At 38.7% G+C, this 16,200-nt stretch overlaps 1 protein-coding gene and 1 pseudogene across 6 annotated transcripts in view; one reads left to right on the top strand and one right to left on the bottom strand.

The window, feature by feature from the left end:
- Positions 1-16,200, top strand: part of POLR3B (RNA polymerase III subunit B) — a 133,555-nt gene that overhangs the window by 41,942 nt on the left and 75,413 nt on the right. For all 6 annotated transcript variants that reach the window (XM_057486444.1, XM_057486443.1, XM_057486441.1 and 3 more), the window contains 4 exons: positions 3,164-3,325; positions 6,043-6,243; positions 8,057-8,219; positions 9,412-9,565. In XM_057486444.1, the coding sequence (XP_057342427.1) occupies positions 3,164-3,325; positions 6,043-6,243; positions 8,057-8,219; positions 9,412-9,565 (680 nt within the window). The remainder of the gene's footprint in view (positions 1-3,163; positions 3,326-6,042; positions 6,244-8,056; positions 8,220-9,411; positions 9,566-16,200) is intronic.
- LOC130678947 (MKI67 FHA domain-interacting nucleolar phosphoprotein-like) lies at positions 2,017-3,153 on the bottom strand (annotated as a pseudogene).

The raw sequence follows: 16,200 nt of genomic DNA, 5'->3' as shown, positions 1-16,200 counted from the left end.
AGCATTTTCCGCTATTTAGGTTTGCGGTGCCCAGGCACTGGTCTGCGGATTGGTGTGGGTTGGTGGTCCAGTTTTCACTAATCTGGAGAGTAATGAGTAAGGATGGATGGAGTGAATTCTCATCAAGCAAACTGTATTTACTTTTTTTGTTGTTTTTCTTCTGGGATTATTTGCTTTGCCCTTCATTGATGTTAAAGTGTCCTTTTGAAAATGAGATGATGTCAGGGTAATTAATGGGTATTATTTTATTTTATAACCTTTCACTGAAAAACAAAGTGCATAAAATATAAATTTCAGCTTACATTGTTGTAAAACAATTACCTTTGCAAATGTCACTCAGGCCAAGAAATCCTTAGTTCTCCCAACATGCCCCTAATGTGATCATAATTGTTCCCCTCCAAGGTGTAAACCCTAACCTAATTTTTATGGCATCACTTGCCTTTCCTCAGAATTTTGCCACTGAATTATGCTTCCCTAAACAATGTAGTTCAATTATGCTGGTTTTGAACCTTATGTAGGTGGAGTCATACCGTATATATTCTTTTTTATCAGGCTTCTTTCACTCAATATTGTGTTTCTAAGATCCAGCCACGATTCTGTGGTTGGTTCTTTTTTGCTCATTTTCATTGGTTTATAGTGTTCCATTAAGTATGCTAGTTTGCCTAACTAAATATTATTTGTACAGTTTCCAGTTTTGAGCTGACACAAATGCTGCTATGAACATCCAGTATACATGTACTGATGCACATACAGGCACATTTCTGCAGGACAGTGATTCTCAAGGTGCTCTTCTCCCCCAGCAGCTCAAGAAATGCAAATTCTTGGGCTAAGCCCTAGGCCTATTGAATCAGAAACTGTAGGGGTGGAGCCAGCAATTTGTGCATTGCTGTGGGGGATGTACCTAGAAGGGGACTGCTGGGCCCTTGGGAAGGTAGATAATGGCAAACTGTTTACAAGGGGTTGTACCAGCTTACACTTTTATCAGCGATAAAGAAAGCTCCAAAGGTTGCCACATCCTTGGTGTTGTCAGAGTTTTTAATGGTGATTCTTCTCCCTGACCTCCTCTTTGGGGTTTTAATAATCTTTATTTGTAAAATTAAAAATTAAGTCACACGGCAGTGACATTAAGAAAGTCTGGGAGTGACTAGTCTTGAGTTAAATGTCTTCGAAGGCAGGGATTTGTCATCATCTTTGCCCTTCTACCCAGCATCTAGCATGGTGATAAGCGCATAGAAAACTAGATATTTATCAAATGGAATTCAGATTGTTTTTTCAGTCTTAAGCAGTTTCTCCATCCTTTTTTTTAATCATAGAAAAAGTTTATTTGCTGGTCACTGATGCTTGAAATACAATTCCACATCAATGATACTGATACAAAATGATCGTTATTAATCTGGGCTAGCCCACCAAAATCTAATGTAACATTGGTAAAAGTGATCATACACACATACTCGAACCACCTTCTAACTCTCCACGTAACAGAATTTCCAGTGTCAACCATATGATGTTGAAGTCTAAAGTACTCTATGGGTTAAATGTGCACAGCCTGACAGAAACCCATGTAGATGGTAAGTAAGATTTTCTTTTCTTTTTTTGATAGTAACAACAAAAGCTGCAGTGTAGTACTTAAACCTGCAGTTACTGGTGACTCCTCTATTCAGGCAGAGTCACTGAAGACAGCTATGAAAACTAGAGAAAATTAGAAAAAAGAGGCATCATGTGCCTGGCTACTGCAAGCTAGTTAAATATCAAAAAAAAAAATTACATTTTTTCAGAAGAATTACTATACTTGATTGTCTTGCCAATGGGTTTCAGCCCTGGGCAAGTTCGCTATGGATTCAGTGTGTCCAAAGGAATCGACAGCAAAACGTGCTTGGGGTGAAAGGGTTTATTACCCGGCTTGTTCTCCGGCGGTAGGTCGAGCACTAGCGTCTCTGCCTCCACCCAGAGCTCTGGGCCGAGCTCTCTATATAGCGCAATAATAGCTTATTGCCTAAAGGTGTGCAAACAGCAGCCCAGCAACAGGCCAGTTACATCATCAGGTGGTTTAAGTTCAGTGAGGATCCCGGCCACAGGAACCCCAACTTCCCCACAATGATTCATGCAGAATCACTGATTGCTTTTCTCTTCATCCTTTTCTCCTTGAAAGTGTAGGTGTGTGAGACTCTCTGAGTATTTCTTCTTTTACGCCAGATATGGGCTATTTGAAAACTGTCTTATTAGCTTTATCATCAGCATCCATTTCAGCTGCTTCAGATTCTGTTTCTCCAAAAATGTTGGTGTACAAACTGGTGTGGGCCTTGGCTATCCACAGTCTTCCTCAGGCCTTTTTGGATTGTCTGAAATCTCTTTTTTCTTCTTCTTAGGTAAAACCTGGTTGTATGTAGATTTCCAGAGATTGGTGTTTGAAGCATTTCTTTTTCCCTTTTTATGTAAAGTCAACAAAGGAAAATTAAAGTCAATTCTTTTTCTTAGCTTGTTTCTTCCTCAGCAATTATTCACTCTTTAATTTGCTCTTCCATCTGTAGCTTTTGAGGAAGTGTCTGATTCTGATCATGCTATTCCACTGCTGGATATGACAGCTTTTCATGTGAATATGCCACTCTCCAAAGAGTTCTTTGTGTACTTTTTCAGGTGGTATAAAAATGACACTTAAGAGTCTTTCACCAAAAAGGTAGTTGTACATTGTTTCAGCAACTATTTTGGCAACATCTCCAGATTCAAACTCTACGAAGTCATAGCCTCTGCTATTTCCAGTCTTTTTACCTCTGGACAGTCTAAATCTTGTAATAGTGCTGAACTGGGAGAAATGGGGTTGGATCTGGGTTTCACAAAGTGCCAGAGGTATGTGGCCCACACTGACTACTCCAGGAGTAAATTTTTCTTGCTTTTGTTGCTGGGTCTCGTGCCGGCAAATGTGTGCCACCTTGTTCTGAAACTTGGCGTCCTCCTGCGGGTTCAAGGTCAGGAATGGCTTGGCTGGGCCAGCAAAGACCACCATGCCAAGAGCTTCCCAGCCCACCAGCTCCACGCGGCACTCCCAGAAATGCTGGGCCCACCCTTTTTTTTTTCTCTCTTTTAAAGCAAGTTTAATAAAGGTCTAAAATTTATCAAATAGGCTAGTAGTGCATTTTCAAAGTTCAACATATACTTTTTTTTCTAGCTTTTATCACTGCTTTTTGAAGATTTATTCAAAAAATTTAATTCTGAAATGAAGAAGATTGCAGACCAGGTGATTCCTAAACAAAGAGCAGCCCAATTTGATGTGGTGAAACACATGCGTCAAGACCAGATCACCAATGGCATGGTGAATGCCATTTCTACAGTAAGACTTCAATCATTTGTCTACGGATTTGTAACTTGCTTATACATCTATTCAGTGGAATGGAAATTTAATGTACTTTGAGAATCCAGATTAAATATATATATGGATGTGTATGTGTGTGTGTGTGTGTGTGTGTGTATATATATATATATATACATATATATATTTAAAGAAATCTTATAAATCATAAATGTTCTACTTTGAAAGGTAGTCAATAGTTTAAATGTTCTCAGTAAGAAATATTGTTACTATATAATTTTATTGCTAAATTATTGTTCCTGTTATATGAAGCAATAAGAAAATAGATACTCTTACATAGAGGAAAAATCTTTTAGTTTATTAATAGCCATTCTTTTTTTTCTGCAGTGAAACTGACATATTGCAAGTAGGTTTATTAATGACAACTTTTGTCCAAAACAATACAAAGTGTTTCATTTCATTGTAGGTTTATAAGCCTCAGAGGGCTATCAGCTGTTCCTCATGTGAGTGATGAATTCAGGCTCCAGGCCTCTGCAGCTGCTGTGTGTTGAGGGCCTCCGGGTGTCCATAAAAGGCTATCAGATAGGTTTTTGCTCCCTTTCTTAAAGCATAACAACTATAGGTCTATCTGATGAAGTCTGGTTCACGTTTTGTATGCCAGACATAAAATTAGTTTTATGGATGGGATTTGCCCTAACAAAAGAATACTATAGTATAACATAGTGATTCCCTTAACAATGAAAGAATTAGTGGCAGATTCACTGCAGTACTTGACTTCAGGAACTTGCCCTGGGTCTCTGTGAGCAGCCTTTACAGTGACAGCTACATCTAAACTGGAGGCAAACCAGGGCTTTGTGTTTCTTTAGGCACATTAAACTCTTGTAGCCCAAAGTTGTCTGAAAGTAGATCCCTGGATATTTGAAGAAATGCCTCCAAAGAGCACTTGAATCAACTTCCATTAACATTACTTTGCCCTTGCTTTCTGACCCATAATTCACAGGTCATGATAGCTGTTTGGAGTAGTTCTTTTGCCCCTAAGGGACACTGCTCTTACTTCTCAGAGAAGATCCTTATTAGAAAAATCAGTAGGGAAAAAAGGAGTGGCTATTAATAGTTAGACTAAACACCTTGTTGCAGGTATCCCTCTGTCTGTAGGCAACCAGAAAAAGATCAGCTTCTAAAATTCTGTTGAGTATTGCCTTTAGAATGTTTTCAACAAATACATTTTCTCAGAGAAGCAGTTTTAGACCCTTTGTCTGCTTCTCCCCTCTCCCTTTTGTAACACTCCTGCAGAATACTAGAACAAATTCTCTCGTTGAACATCTTGGCTTCACTTGCCATTGACTTCCTATTTGCCAACAGCTGCTGCCTTATTTTAGCTCTGTGCCCAGTGTTTATTTACCTTCCTTACTCCTACTCTCTGGGCCTAAGTCACTTTACTAGGTTCATTCTCATTGAGAGCATAGTAGGAGTTAACTGAATGAGCAATATACAAAGTTAATGTGAGATAAATGTGTTTGCTCAATTTCTTTGCTTTCTAATAGATAGGGATTCTTCCCACAATTTAGCTCTTTTCCATATTATCTAAAACTCAAGTTTCTGAAGTGATAGGTCTAAAGTGTACTCGAATTTTCATTTGAGGAAGCTTTTCCAAAGTCACATATTTTAATTAAAACAGGTCACCTTAGCTGCTTCTGAAACCCTAGCTTTTTTTCTACTCTGAGGTTTTTTAACCTGGGAATCATGAGTCCTCCCCATGAAACTGAATATAAAATTTTGTGTTCATGGTCCTACATTCATTTTCTCAAGAGAACAGTCATAGGGTTCATCAGATTCACAGAAGAAAAATGAAGAACCACTCTTTAGCAGATGCCATATTTTCTCTTTGAATCAAAAAAATCAATTGAATCAAATATATATTTGACATTTTATTTTCTACTTTATGTTTCTGTGTATGCTATTTTCTACTGTTAATTTATGTACCATGAGTTGAAAATTTAACAATTCCTAACAATCTTTAAATTACCTTTGAGAATATTTAATGTGTGCAATTAATACAACTATAAAATATATTTAATATAAAATACTGTTAATGCATTAGGAAGTAAAGTAAATTTAGTGTTCAAGATTATTTCATCTGAATGTTTTAAGATTGACATGATAGCCACAGAGGATATATATTTTTTAATATGAATATATATGCAATTCTTAGCCTTGATTAAGAAGCCTATGATTTATTCATCATCCCTGATAACTGTTACTGCCTTTGTTTTTCTGTTGCTGTATTTTCCTCCAATTAAGACTAATTTTGTCCAAATAATGGCATATTCCAACATGAAGTTATTTCTTTGAGTTTCAAACAAGTTTTACCTTAAATGTGTATAGAAATTGCTAGTGACCTGTTTGTTAGCTTATTGCTTCCAGTAGAAATGTCTAGTCATACTGATTTGTTAGGATATAATTAGTTCTTCAGAAAATAACTACTCTGATTTGATAAGGTTGATACATCAAAGCATTCTGAGATGGTTGCTAGATGTAGGTAGTATTCATTAAATTCCTATAAAACCCCAGCGAGTGCCCTGGCTAAATTTTAACTTGGGACATTTTAATTTCTGAATATACGTGATAGCTCTAATTTCATGAACAACTAGTTCCTATGATGAACTCAGAGTGACTGCAAAGGATAAGACAACATATGAATGGGTCAGTGTCATCTTACATCTTTCCTTTCTGTACAGGGAAATTGGTCTCTAAAGAGATTTAAAATGGACCGCCAGGGTGTGACTCAGGTGCTGTCTCGCTTGTCATACATATCTGCACTGGGCATGATGACCAGAATCTCTTCCCAGTTTGAAAAAACAAGAAAAGTGAGCGGTCCTCGATCCCTGCAGCCATCTCAGTGGGGGATGCTCTGTCCATCGGACACTCCTGAGGGAGAGGTAAGGCGTCCAAGGCGCCTCTGCTTTGCCACCACCAATAGCTGTGGGGATGCACTGCTTCTGCTCCCGTTCCCACAGGCCACATCCTTTCTTGGCTCCACTACCCATTTGGCAGAGAAATATTGATGCAGCCTGTCAGAAGGACATGAGTATCATTCCAAAGCCAGTACATACATAAGTATTTGATTTAGGATCTTGCCTAAATAGAAATAGGGTCCACATTTTCTTGCTTGCTTTAGTGTATCCCAAGAATCAAACCATGTGTTAAGAGGGGACAAGAATGTGGAGGAAGATGGAGAGACCATCACCTGTGCTCTTCTTAAGCAGCTCCTTATTTCTTTCAGTGAACTTGCAGGACATCTGAGTCCCAGTTGCAGCCAAACAGAAGTGCGCAGTCCAAGACCTAACTTAGACAGGAAACAAACCTAAACATGAGACCAAGAAAGTTAAGTTTCCTTCTGCAGCACGGCCTGTGTCCCACACCATGGCCTTTCTCCTTCCTGGTGACCAGTGTTGGTTTCACTTGATTTTATTCTTTCTGAATTATTAACTTCCTGAGGAAGGAACCTTGACAGGTTCACCATTGTATCCCATGCCACATTCAGAGTAGAGGTCCCACAAATATATACTGAATTAATAAATAAGTTAATTATGACAATAAAAGGTGTAAGTTCCAAAATGTAGAAATTTGTTGTGACTTGGAGAGTTGAAAAAAGAAGTCCATGCAGAGTTAAGATTTTTAGAAATTATCATCCTCTTAATTTATCTTAAACCATATGGAAATTTACATTAAAATAATGCAGTGTGTCAAATTTGCATAAGGTACACATCTTGAGCATTGTACTAAATTTCACTAAACTTGATAAAATACTTTTTTTGTGCATCACTACAGTAGATGGTTTTTAATAATTGAAGGTATAATCTTTACATGTCACTTTTTCTATTTGCTATGTAGTATGCTCTTATTTATATGTTTTAGATTTTTTTTGGGGGGTTGTATAGAAGTAAAAAAATTTTTTTGAAATAATGTCAGACATACGAGAAAGTTGCAGAAATAATACAGAGAATTTCCATAATCCTTCACCTAGATTCCCCAAATGAGAACATCCTATATCCTCATAGCACAGTCATCAACCTCATGAAATTAATGTGGATAACAGTACTGTAATTTACAGATTTTATTCATATTTTTTCCAGTTGTCCCACTAATGTCTTTTTTCTGATCCAGGATTATATATTGCTTTCAGTTGTCAAGTTCCCTTAGTCTTAATTTGAAGCAGTTCTTCAGTCTTTCTCTACCTTTTATGACCAAGAAGCTTTGTAGAATACTGGTCAGTTGTTTTGTACACTGTCTCTCATTTCAGGCCAGAGGTTTTATATTTTTATGTGTCCATATTTATCAGTGTTTTCCTTTACTGTATTTCACAATGTTATCTTACTGACTGTGATGTTCTGTTGTCTGGGACTAAAGATTTGTGTGATCAGTTTCTTTTTAGGGGGTCATCTATGATGCCATCATTATTTGCCACTCCAAGTAGTACTGTACTCAGCATTTCTGTGGCTAAATTTATGTTTATATCCTTACTTGTTACCCTAGAATAAATTCCTCTGAGTTTAAGGGTATATACATTTTTAAGGTATTTGTATGAATCACCAAAGTCCCCTACAAGGTTGTACTATTTTGCATTGTTCCCAGCAAAGTTGTAAGCTATTTTCCGACATGTATTGAAAATTCAGACATGTACTGAAAAATATTTTCATTATTCTGTATTCTAATGTTCATCCTTAAAAATGCCTATCTTTTGTTTTGTAGGCATGTGGTTTGGTTAAAAACTTGGCCCTTATGACACATATCACTACTGACATGGAAGATGGACCCATTGTTAAGTTAGCCAGCAACCTGGGAGTAGAAGATGTGAATTTATTATGTGGGGAAGAACTCTCTTACCCAAATGTGTTTCTCGTCTTCCTCAATGGTGAGTATATTATGGAGACGTATTGATCCTGAACAGTCTGGGGTTAGGAGGATCCATTTTCATCCATGAATTTAAAGCATAAATATACTTTAATTCTGGACCCAAGTTGACCTTAATTTAAAAGTAGAAAAAATGGTAACAAACAGTTATCCCATTGGCTGGATCATCCAGGTTCTGAGAGAATACAGCTATCAGAGCTAAAGGGTCACATTGCAGACTGGCTGCCTCTCTCCTTTCACAGCTTCCAGCATATCTGTGGTGAAATAAGGCTCAACATGGTATCTTTAAGTTCAAGTTAAGTTTGTGAGGCATTCTGCAGAAATAATCAATCAGTCCTGAGAGTTAGTCGACTTACAGTCAGCCGCTTGATAATTGATTATGAATAGCCTGCCGCATGAGGGCCATTTTCCTTTGGCTCATGCTCCAGCTATTTCTTTCGCATCCCCTTTCCTACCCCTCAGAGTCCTCCAGCCTCAGTGGCACATGCCCGTTGTCTTTCCTACTTGTAACTTAGTGTTGAAGGTGCCTGTCCCCTCACTGTCTCCTCGCCAGCATGCTCCGTGTGCTCATCCTGACTACATGACCCCATGCTCTTCTCTCCATCCTCCAGCTCTGGGAGATATTAATCCTTCACTGCATGGACCGGTGAGAAGGGCAACAGGGCTGTTGATCACCTGCCACGTTCAGGGCTTCCCAGCCATGAACTCTGAGCAAGCTCTCACTTTGCATTTTCACCCAGTACCTCACTGAGTCCTCACGCTAACCCTACAGGGCAAGGTCCATGTTCCTCATTTCACAGATGAGGATAACAGCAAAAGCACCTCAGTAACAGCAGTTCCTTGGTGCTAGGCAGAGTTCTGCGTGCTTGTGTAAGATCCAGCTCATTAAATCCTCACATTGACCCTTTGGAAGTGATAGAGCCAGTGTTCAAACCCAGGAGGTCTGGACCTGATGTCATTTCCCTAGCATGACGCTGACTGATGAGGAAAATGAGGCTGACCTTTCCAGTGTTACTCAGCTGACATGTGGGAGAGCTGGCCACTCTACAGCCTTGCAGACTGGCTGCAGGTGTTAATAAAAAGTATTTTCAAATGACTTCTCAGTGCTGCTTATCATTTTTATCGGGTGGATATTTTAAATCCAATTAGATTTATCTTTCATTCTTGTCTTAAATATTCTTCTTTTTGCTTAGGTAACATCCTAGGTGTCATTCGAGACCATCAGAAGCTAGTGAACACATTTCGACTGATGCGAAGAGCAGGATATATCAATGAATTTGTTTCCATCTCAACAAATCTCACAGATCGATGTGTCTATATTTCCTCTGATGGAGGAAGGCTGTGCAGGTATATAAGTTGCTAGGAAGAGTTTTTAAGAATCTCTATGTTTACTTTTGAAAGAAATAGACTTGTTTTTATTTTTGAGTCTACTTTAACAACTCTCTCACTGTTAAGTTAAATTTAATTCAGTTAGCAAACACCTCATGAGTAAGCATATGGGTTACGGAGGATCCAAAGATTCATGGGAGTCAGTCTCTGACCTCAGGGAGCTCAGTCTGCTGACAAAGGCAGAAATAATTACTGATAACCAATTATGTTAATTTATTATTTCAGTAGATGTACAATGTGTATGGCTTTAAGTATATTCAACCCCATAAGGTTGGATTATTATTTAACAAATGAGGAACTGGGATTTAGTGAGACTGAGTAACTTACCCAAAGCTAGGTAGTGGTAGTCTGTTTTTCACTCAAAAGCTCCTAGACTCCACAATTTGACTCCAGCAGTCATGATTTTACCCACTATATTCTGTTGCTATGAATGGGACTTTGAAAAGATGAGTCGGATTGCGTACCTTGGATGAAGGAGGAAGGGAGAAAGACTGAGGAATGGCAAGAATAAAAAATGTGGAGGCATAAAGACATAAATAACTTTAGACCCAGTTGAAAAGTAGGTGTGTTTTAGTCATTCAGCAAATATTAAGGGCTTATTATGCACAGGTACTGTTTAGGAGTTGAGGGTACAAAGATGCATTGGACATGGTATCAGATCTTTTGGGGTTATGCAGGGATGTCAGCTGAGGACCTTATCTTGTTTCATAAGCCTTCACTTACTTTACTATAGTCATTCTTTATAGACCTCAGGTTTGAGCACAAGGTAGTGAATAGCACTGTTAGAGTGATGGAAAGAGCTTGGACATCTGTCAGTGCTGGGTGAGTGGGATGCCCGGTAGGTGTCTGTCCAGCATCCATTTCTTCTTCCAGTTTCCCTCCCCACTTTCCTCTGGGGACTGCTTTCCAGACCCCCAGCGGGCAGTCCTCTTGGGACAGTCAGGTGCCCTCTCCTGCCCAGCCAAGGGTCAGGCATAAGACCCGAGCCAGGCCAGTCAGACTCTCTCCTCAGAGAATTTGAATCTCAAACAGAGTAACTCGGGGGAAGAAGTGCTTGGAACTGATTCATCCTGACAGTAAGAAATGCAGTAGTCTGCCCCTTACTCCTCCCTTTCTGGATCCTTGGCACTGTCCTAGCTCCTTTCTGAGGCTCATCATTTCACCTTTTCCGTTGATTCTTATCCTTCCAGTAAATTCTTACACTTTCACTAAATCCTTTTTTAAAAAATTTATTACTGTTGTATTTTAGTAAATTCTATTTGTGCTTAAGTTAACCAGAGTTGGTTTCTTTTCTTTGTAACCAAAGAACCCTAATGGGTGATACACCTGTTCGAATCCTAACTTTCCACTTACTGTCTTGTGTCATTCTTAGTTTATTACTTAAGTCTCTGAGCCTTGGCTTCCTTAGCTGTAAAAATGTCAATGATAATGCCTCCCTCGGATTGTCCTGAGAACTAACTGATATGAGGGGTGGTAATTGACTTGTAGGAGCCAGACACATATTAGGTGCTTATTTGTAGCTGCTAACATGGTCCAATTACAGGTGGGGAAAAACAATGACATTTTCTAGGTTACTCTTTTTTTTTTTTTTTTTAAATAATTATTTTTTATTGAAGGGTTGTTGACGCACAGTATTACATTACATTAGTTTCAAGTGTACAACACAGTGATAAAACATTTATATACATAATTCTAGGTTCCAGCTATCACCCTACCAAGCTGTTACAATATCTTGACTATATTCCTTATGCTATACATTACATCCTGGTTACTTATTTATTTTACCATTGGAAGTCTGTCCTTTTTTTTTTGTTTGTTTGTTGTTGTTTTTTTGTGAGGGCATCTCTCATATTTATTGATCAAATGGTTGTTAACGACAATAAAATTCTGTATAGGGGAGTCAATGCTCAATGCACAATCATTAATCCACCCCAAGCCTAATTTTCGTCAGTCTCCAATCTTCTGAGGCATAACAAACAAGTTCTTACATGGAGAACAAATTCTTACATAATGAATAAGTTACATAGTGAACAGTACAAGGGCAGTCATCACAGAAACTTTCGGTTTTGCTCATGCATTATGAACTATAAACAGTCAGTTCAAATATGAATACTCATTTGGTTTTTATACTTGATTTATATGTGGATACCACATTTCTCTCTTTATTATTATTATTTTTAATAAAATGCTGAAGTGGTAGGTAGATACAAGATAAAGGTAGAAAACATAGTTTAGTGTTGTAAGAGAGCAAATGTAGATGATCAGGTGTGTGCCTGTAGACTATGTGTTAATCCAAGCTAGACCAGGGCAATAAAACATCCACGTATGCAGAAGATTTCTCTCAGAATGGGGGGGTGAGGTTCTAAGCCTCACCTCTGTTGATCCCCAATTTCTCACCTGATGGCCCCCCTGCGACTGTGCCTGTCTTAGGTTGTTCCTCCCTTGAGGAATCTTACCCGTCTCTGGCTAACCAGTCATCTTCCGGGGCCATACAGGGAAATGTGAAGTTGGTAAGTGAGAGGGAAGCCTTATTGTTTGAAAAGGTTAGCTTTTTACTTCTTTGCATATTTATGCCCTGTGGTTTCTATGCCCAGCATTTGTCTTGAGGTATCTTTACCACTTGGAAGAATTATGATACTCGGTAAATTTGATATGAGGCACGAATTCTATTTAAGGGTTGTAATTAGGAAGGAAGAAGAAAAGCTATAGAAGTAGCAGGCGGAAGAAAACATGGGAAGATTCATTGTTTCTTTGACGTATCTTCTTGTAGAGTACTTCAGCATGTATAGGTTTTAAGCTACTACTTAAATTGCGCAAACACATTAACATAATAGGAGTATAGTTACATAACCAAAGCATATCTGTAATTACCAGCCATCTCCAGTGAAACCAAGAAAACCAGTTAGGCACCTTAGGCATTTGTGAAAACTTATCTATGATATGGTGGATATTGTCCAACTGAACTTGAACAGTCTGAGAGAAATCAGACAAATTAAAACAACCCATTCCTGGGGAGTGTTCACATCCCTTATGTTCTTTTAACAGTAAATAGTCTGTAGTTGTAAGATTTTGGAGCGCTACAATTTGCACTTCTCCTAATTCTTGGTTGAGTTCCAACAGTACAGATCCAGTCAAATTTGTTGTTTTACTGTATGCACAGGCCAGCTTAGATATCTCCTTCCTCATTCCCATGGCAAGTCCAGGAACTGGTGGGATGAGTGCATCTACAGCTGTAGCAGTGCGTGGATCTTCGTTGGGGTTTTTTGATGATCATCTTCTGGCTTGAGTCTTCCAGAGAGTGCTGATGTTGGAAGTTCTCTTTCATATCGTATCTTAGTTCATTTTCGGGATAGCCCAATTAGGCTTTGATCTTCTGTATAGACGCAAACAGACCCTTTGCCTACACTTTTATATGCCCTTTATACCCTTGTGTAGAACTCATTGGAGGTTACCACACAGGAACTGCCCTTTTTTTTTTTTTTTTTTTTTGGTATCACTAATCTACACTTACATGACGAATATTATGTTTACTAGGCTCTCCCCTATACCAGGTCTCCCCTATAAACCCCTTTACAGTCACTGTCCATCAGCATAGCAAAATGTTGTAGAATCACTACTTGCCTTCTCTGTGTTGTACAGCCCTCCCCTTTCTCCCACCCCCCTATGGATGCTAATCTTAATACCCCCCTTTTTCTCCCCACCCTTATCCCTCCCTACCCACCCATCCTCCCCAGTCCCTTTCCCTTTGGTACCTGTTAGTCCATTCTTGAGTTCTGTGATTCGGCTGCTGTTTTGTTCCTTCAGTTTTTCCTTTGTTCTTGTATTCCACAGATAAGTGAAATCATTTGGTATTTCTCTTTCTCCGCTTGGCTTGTTTCACTGAGCATAATACCCTCCAGCTCCATCCATGTTGCTGCAAATGATTGGATTTGCCCTTTTCTTATGGCTGAGTAGTATTCCATTGTGTATATGTACCACATCTTCTTTATCCATTCATCTATCGATGGACATTTAGGTTGCTTCCAATTCTTGGCTATTGTAAATAGTGCTACGATAAACATAGGGGTGCATCTGTCTTTCTCAAACTTGATTGCTGCGTTCTTAGGGTAAATTCCTAGGAGTGGAATTCCTGGGTCAAATGGTAAGTCTGTTTTGAGCATTTTGATGTACCTCCATACTGCTTTCCACAATGGTTGAACTAACTTACATTCCCACCAGCAGTGTAGGAGGGTTCCCCTTTCTCCACAGCCTCGCCAACATTTGTTGTTGTTTGTCTTTTGGATGGCAGCCATCCTTACTGGTGTGAGGTGATACCTCATTGTAGTTTTAATTTGCATTTCTCTGATAATTAGCGATGTGGAGCATCTTTTCATGTGTCTGTTGGCCATCTGTATTTCTTTTTTGGAGAACTGTCTGTTCAGTTCCTCTGCCCATTTTTTAATTGGGTTATTTGTTTTTTGTTTGTTGAGGCGTGTGAGCTCTTTATATATTCTGGATGTCAAGCCTTTATCGGATGTGTCATTTTCAAATATATTCTCCCATACTGTAGGGATCCTTTTTGTTCTATTGATAGTGTCTTTTGCTGTACAGAAGCTTTTCAGCTTAATATAGTCCCACTTACTCATTTTTGCTGTTGTTTTCCTTGCCCGGGGAGATATGTTCAAGAAGAGGTCACTCATGTTTATGTCTAAGAGGTTTTTGCCTATGTTTTCTTCCAAGAGTTTAATGGTTTCATGGCTTACATTCAGGTCTTTGATCCATTTTGAGTTTACTTTTGTATATGGGGTTAGACAATGGTCCAGTTTCATTCTCCTACATGTAGCTGTCCAGTTTTGCCAGCACCATCTGTTGAAGAGACTGTCATTTTGCCATTGTATGTCCATGGCTCCTTTATCAAATATTAATTGACCATATATGTCTGGGTTAATGTCTGGATTCTCTAGTCTGTTCCATTGGTCTGTGGCTCTGTTCTTGTGCCAGTACCAAATTGTCTTGATTACTATGGCTTTATAGTAGAGCTTGAAGTTAGGGAGTGAGATCCCCCCTACTTTATTCTTCTTTCTCAGGATTGCTTTGGCTATTCGTGGTCTTTGGTGTTTCCATATGAATTTTTGAATTATTTGTTCCAGTTCATTGAAGAATGTTGCTGGTAGTTTCATAGGGATTGCATCAAATCTGTATATTGCTTTGGGCAGGATGGCCATTTTGACGATATTAATTCTTCCTAGCCACGAGCATGGGATGAGTTTCCATCTGTTAGTGTCCCCTTTAATTTCTCTTAAGAGTGACATGTAGTTTTCAGAGTATAAGTCTTTCACTTCTTTGGTTAGGTTTATTCCTAGGTATTTTATTTTTTTTTGATGCAATTGTGAATGGAGTTGTTTTCCTGATTTCTCTTTGTGTTGGTTCATTGTTAGTATATAGGAAAGCCACAGATTTCTGTGTGTTGATTTTGTATCCTGCAACTTTGCTGTATTCCGATATCAGTTCTAGTAGTTTTGGGGTGGAGTCTTTAGGGTTTTTTATGTACAGTATCATGTCATCTGCAAATAGTGACAGTTTAACTTCTTCTTTACCAATCTGGATTCCTTGTATTTCTTTATTTTGTCTGATTGCCGTGACTAGGACCTCCAGTACTATGTTAAATAACAGTGGAGAGAGTGGGCATCCCTGTCTAGTTCCCGATCTCAGCGGAAATGCTTTCAGCTTCTCGCTGTTCAATATAATGTTGGCTGTGGGTTTGTCATAGATGGCCTTTATTATGTTGAGGTACTTGCCCTCTATTCCCATTTTGCTGAGAGTTTTTAACATGAATGGATGTTGAACTTTGTCAAATGCTTTTTCAGCATCTATGGAGATGATCATGTGGTTTTTGTCTTTCTTTTTGTTGATGTGGTGGATGATGTTGATGGACTTTCGAATGTTGTACCATCCTTGCATCCCTGGGATGAATCCCACTTGGTCATGGTGTATGATCCTTTTGATGTATTTTTGAATTCGGTTTGCTAATATTTTGTTGAGTATTTTTGCATCTACGTTCATCAGGGATATTGGTCTGTAGTTTTCTTTTTTGGTGGGGTCTTTGCCTGGTTTTGGTATTAGGGTGATGTTAGCTTCATAGAATGAGTTTGGGAGTATCCCCTCCTCCTCTATTTTTTGGAAAACTTTAAGGAGAATGGGTATTATGTCTTCCCTGTATGTCTGATAAAATTCCGAGGTAAATCCATCTGGCCCGGGGGTTTTGTTCTTTGGTAGTTTTTTGATTACCGCTTCAATTTCGTTGCTGGTAATTGGTCTGTTTAGATTTTCTGTTTCTTCCTGGGTCAATCTTGGAAGGTTGTATTTTTCTAGGAAGTTGTCCATTTCTCCTAGGTTTCCCAGCTTGTTAGCATATAGGTTTTCATAGTATTCTCCAATAATTCTTTGCATTTCCGTGGGGTCCGTCGTGATTTTTCCTTTCTCGTTTCTGATACTGTTGATTTGTGTTGACTCTCTTTTCTTCTTAATAAGTCTGGCTAGAGGCTTATCTATTTTGTTTATTTTCTCGAAGAACCAGCTCTTGGTTTCATTGATTTTTGCTATTGTTTTATTCT

This window comes from Manis pentadactyla, chromosome 10 (assembly GCF_030020395.1).
Source record: "Manis pentadactyla isolate mManPen7 chromosome 10, mManPen7.hap1, whole genome shotgun sequence".
NCBI classification, from domain to species: domain Eukaryota; kingdom Metazoa; phylum Chordata; class Mammalia; order Pholidota; family Manidae; genus Manis; species Manis pentadactyla.
This window is presented reverse-complemented; position numbering and strand designations above follow the sequence as displayed.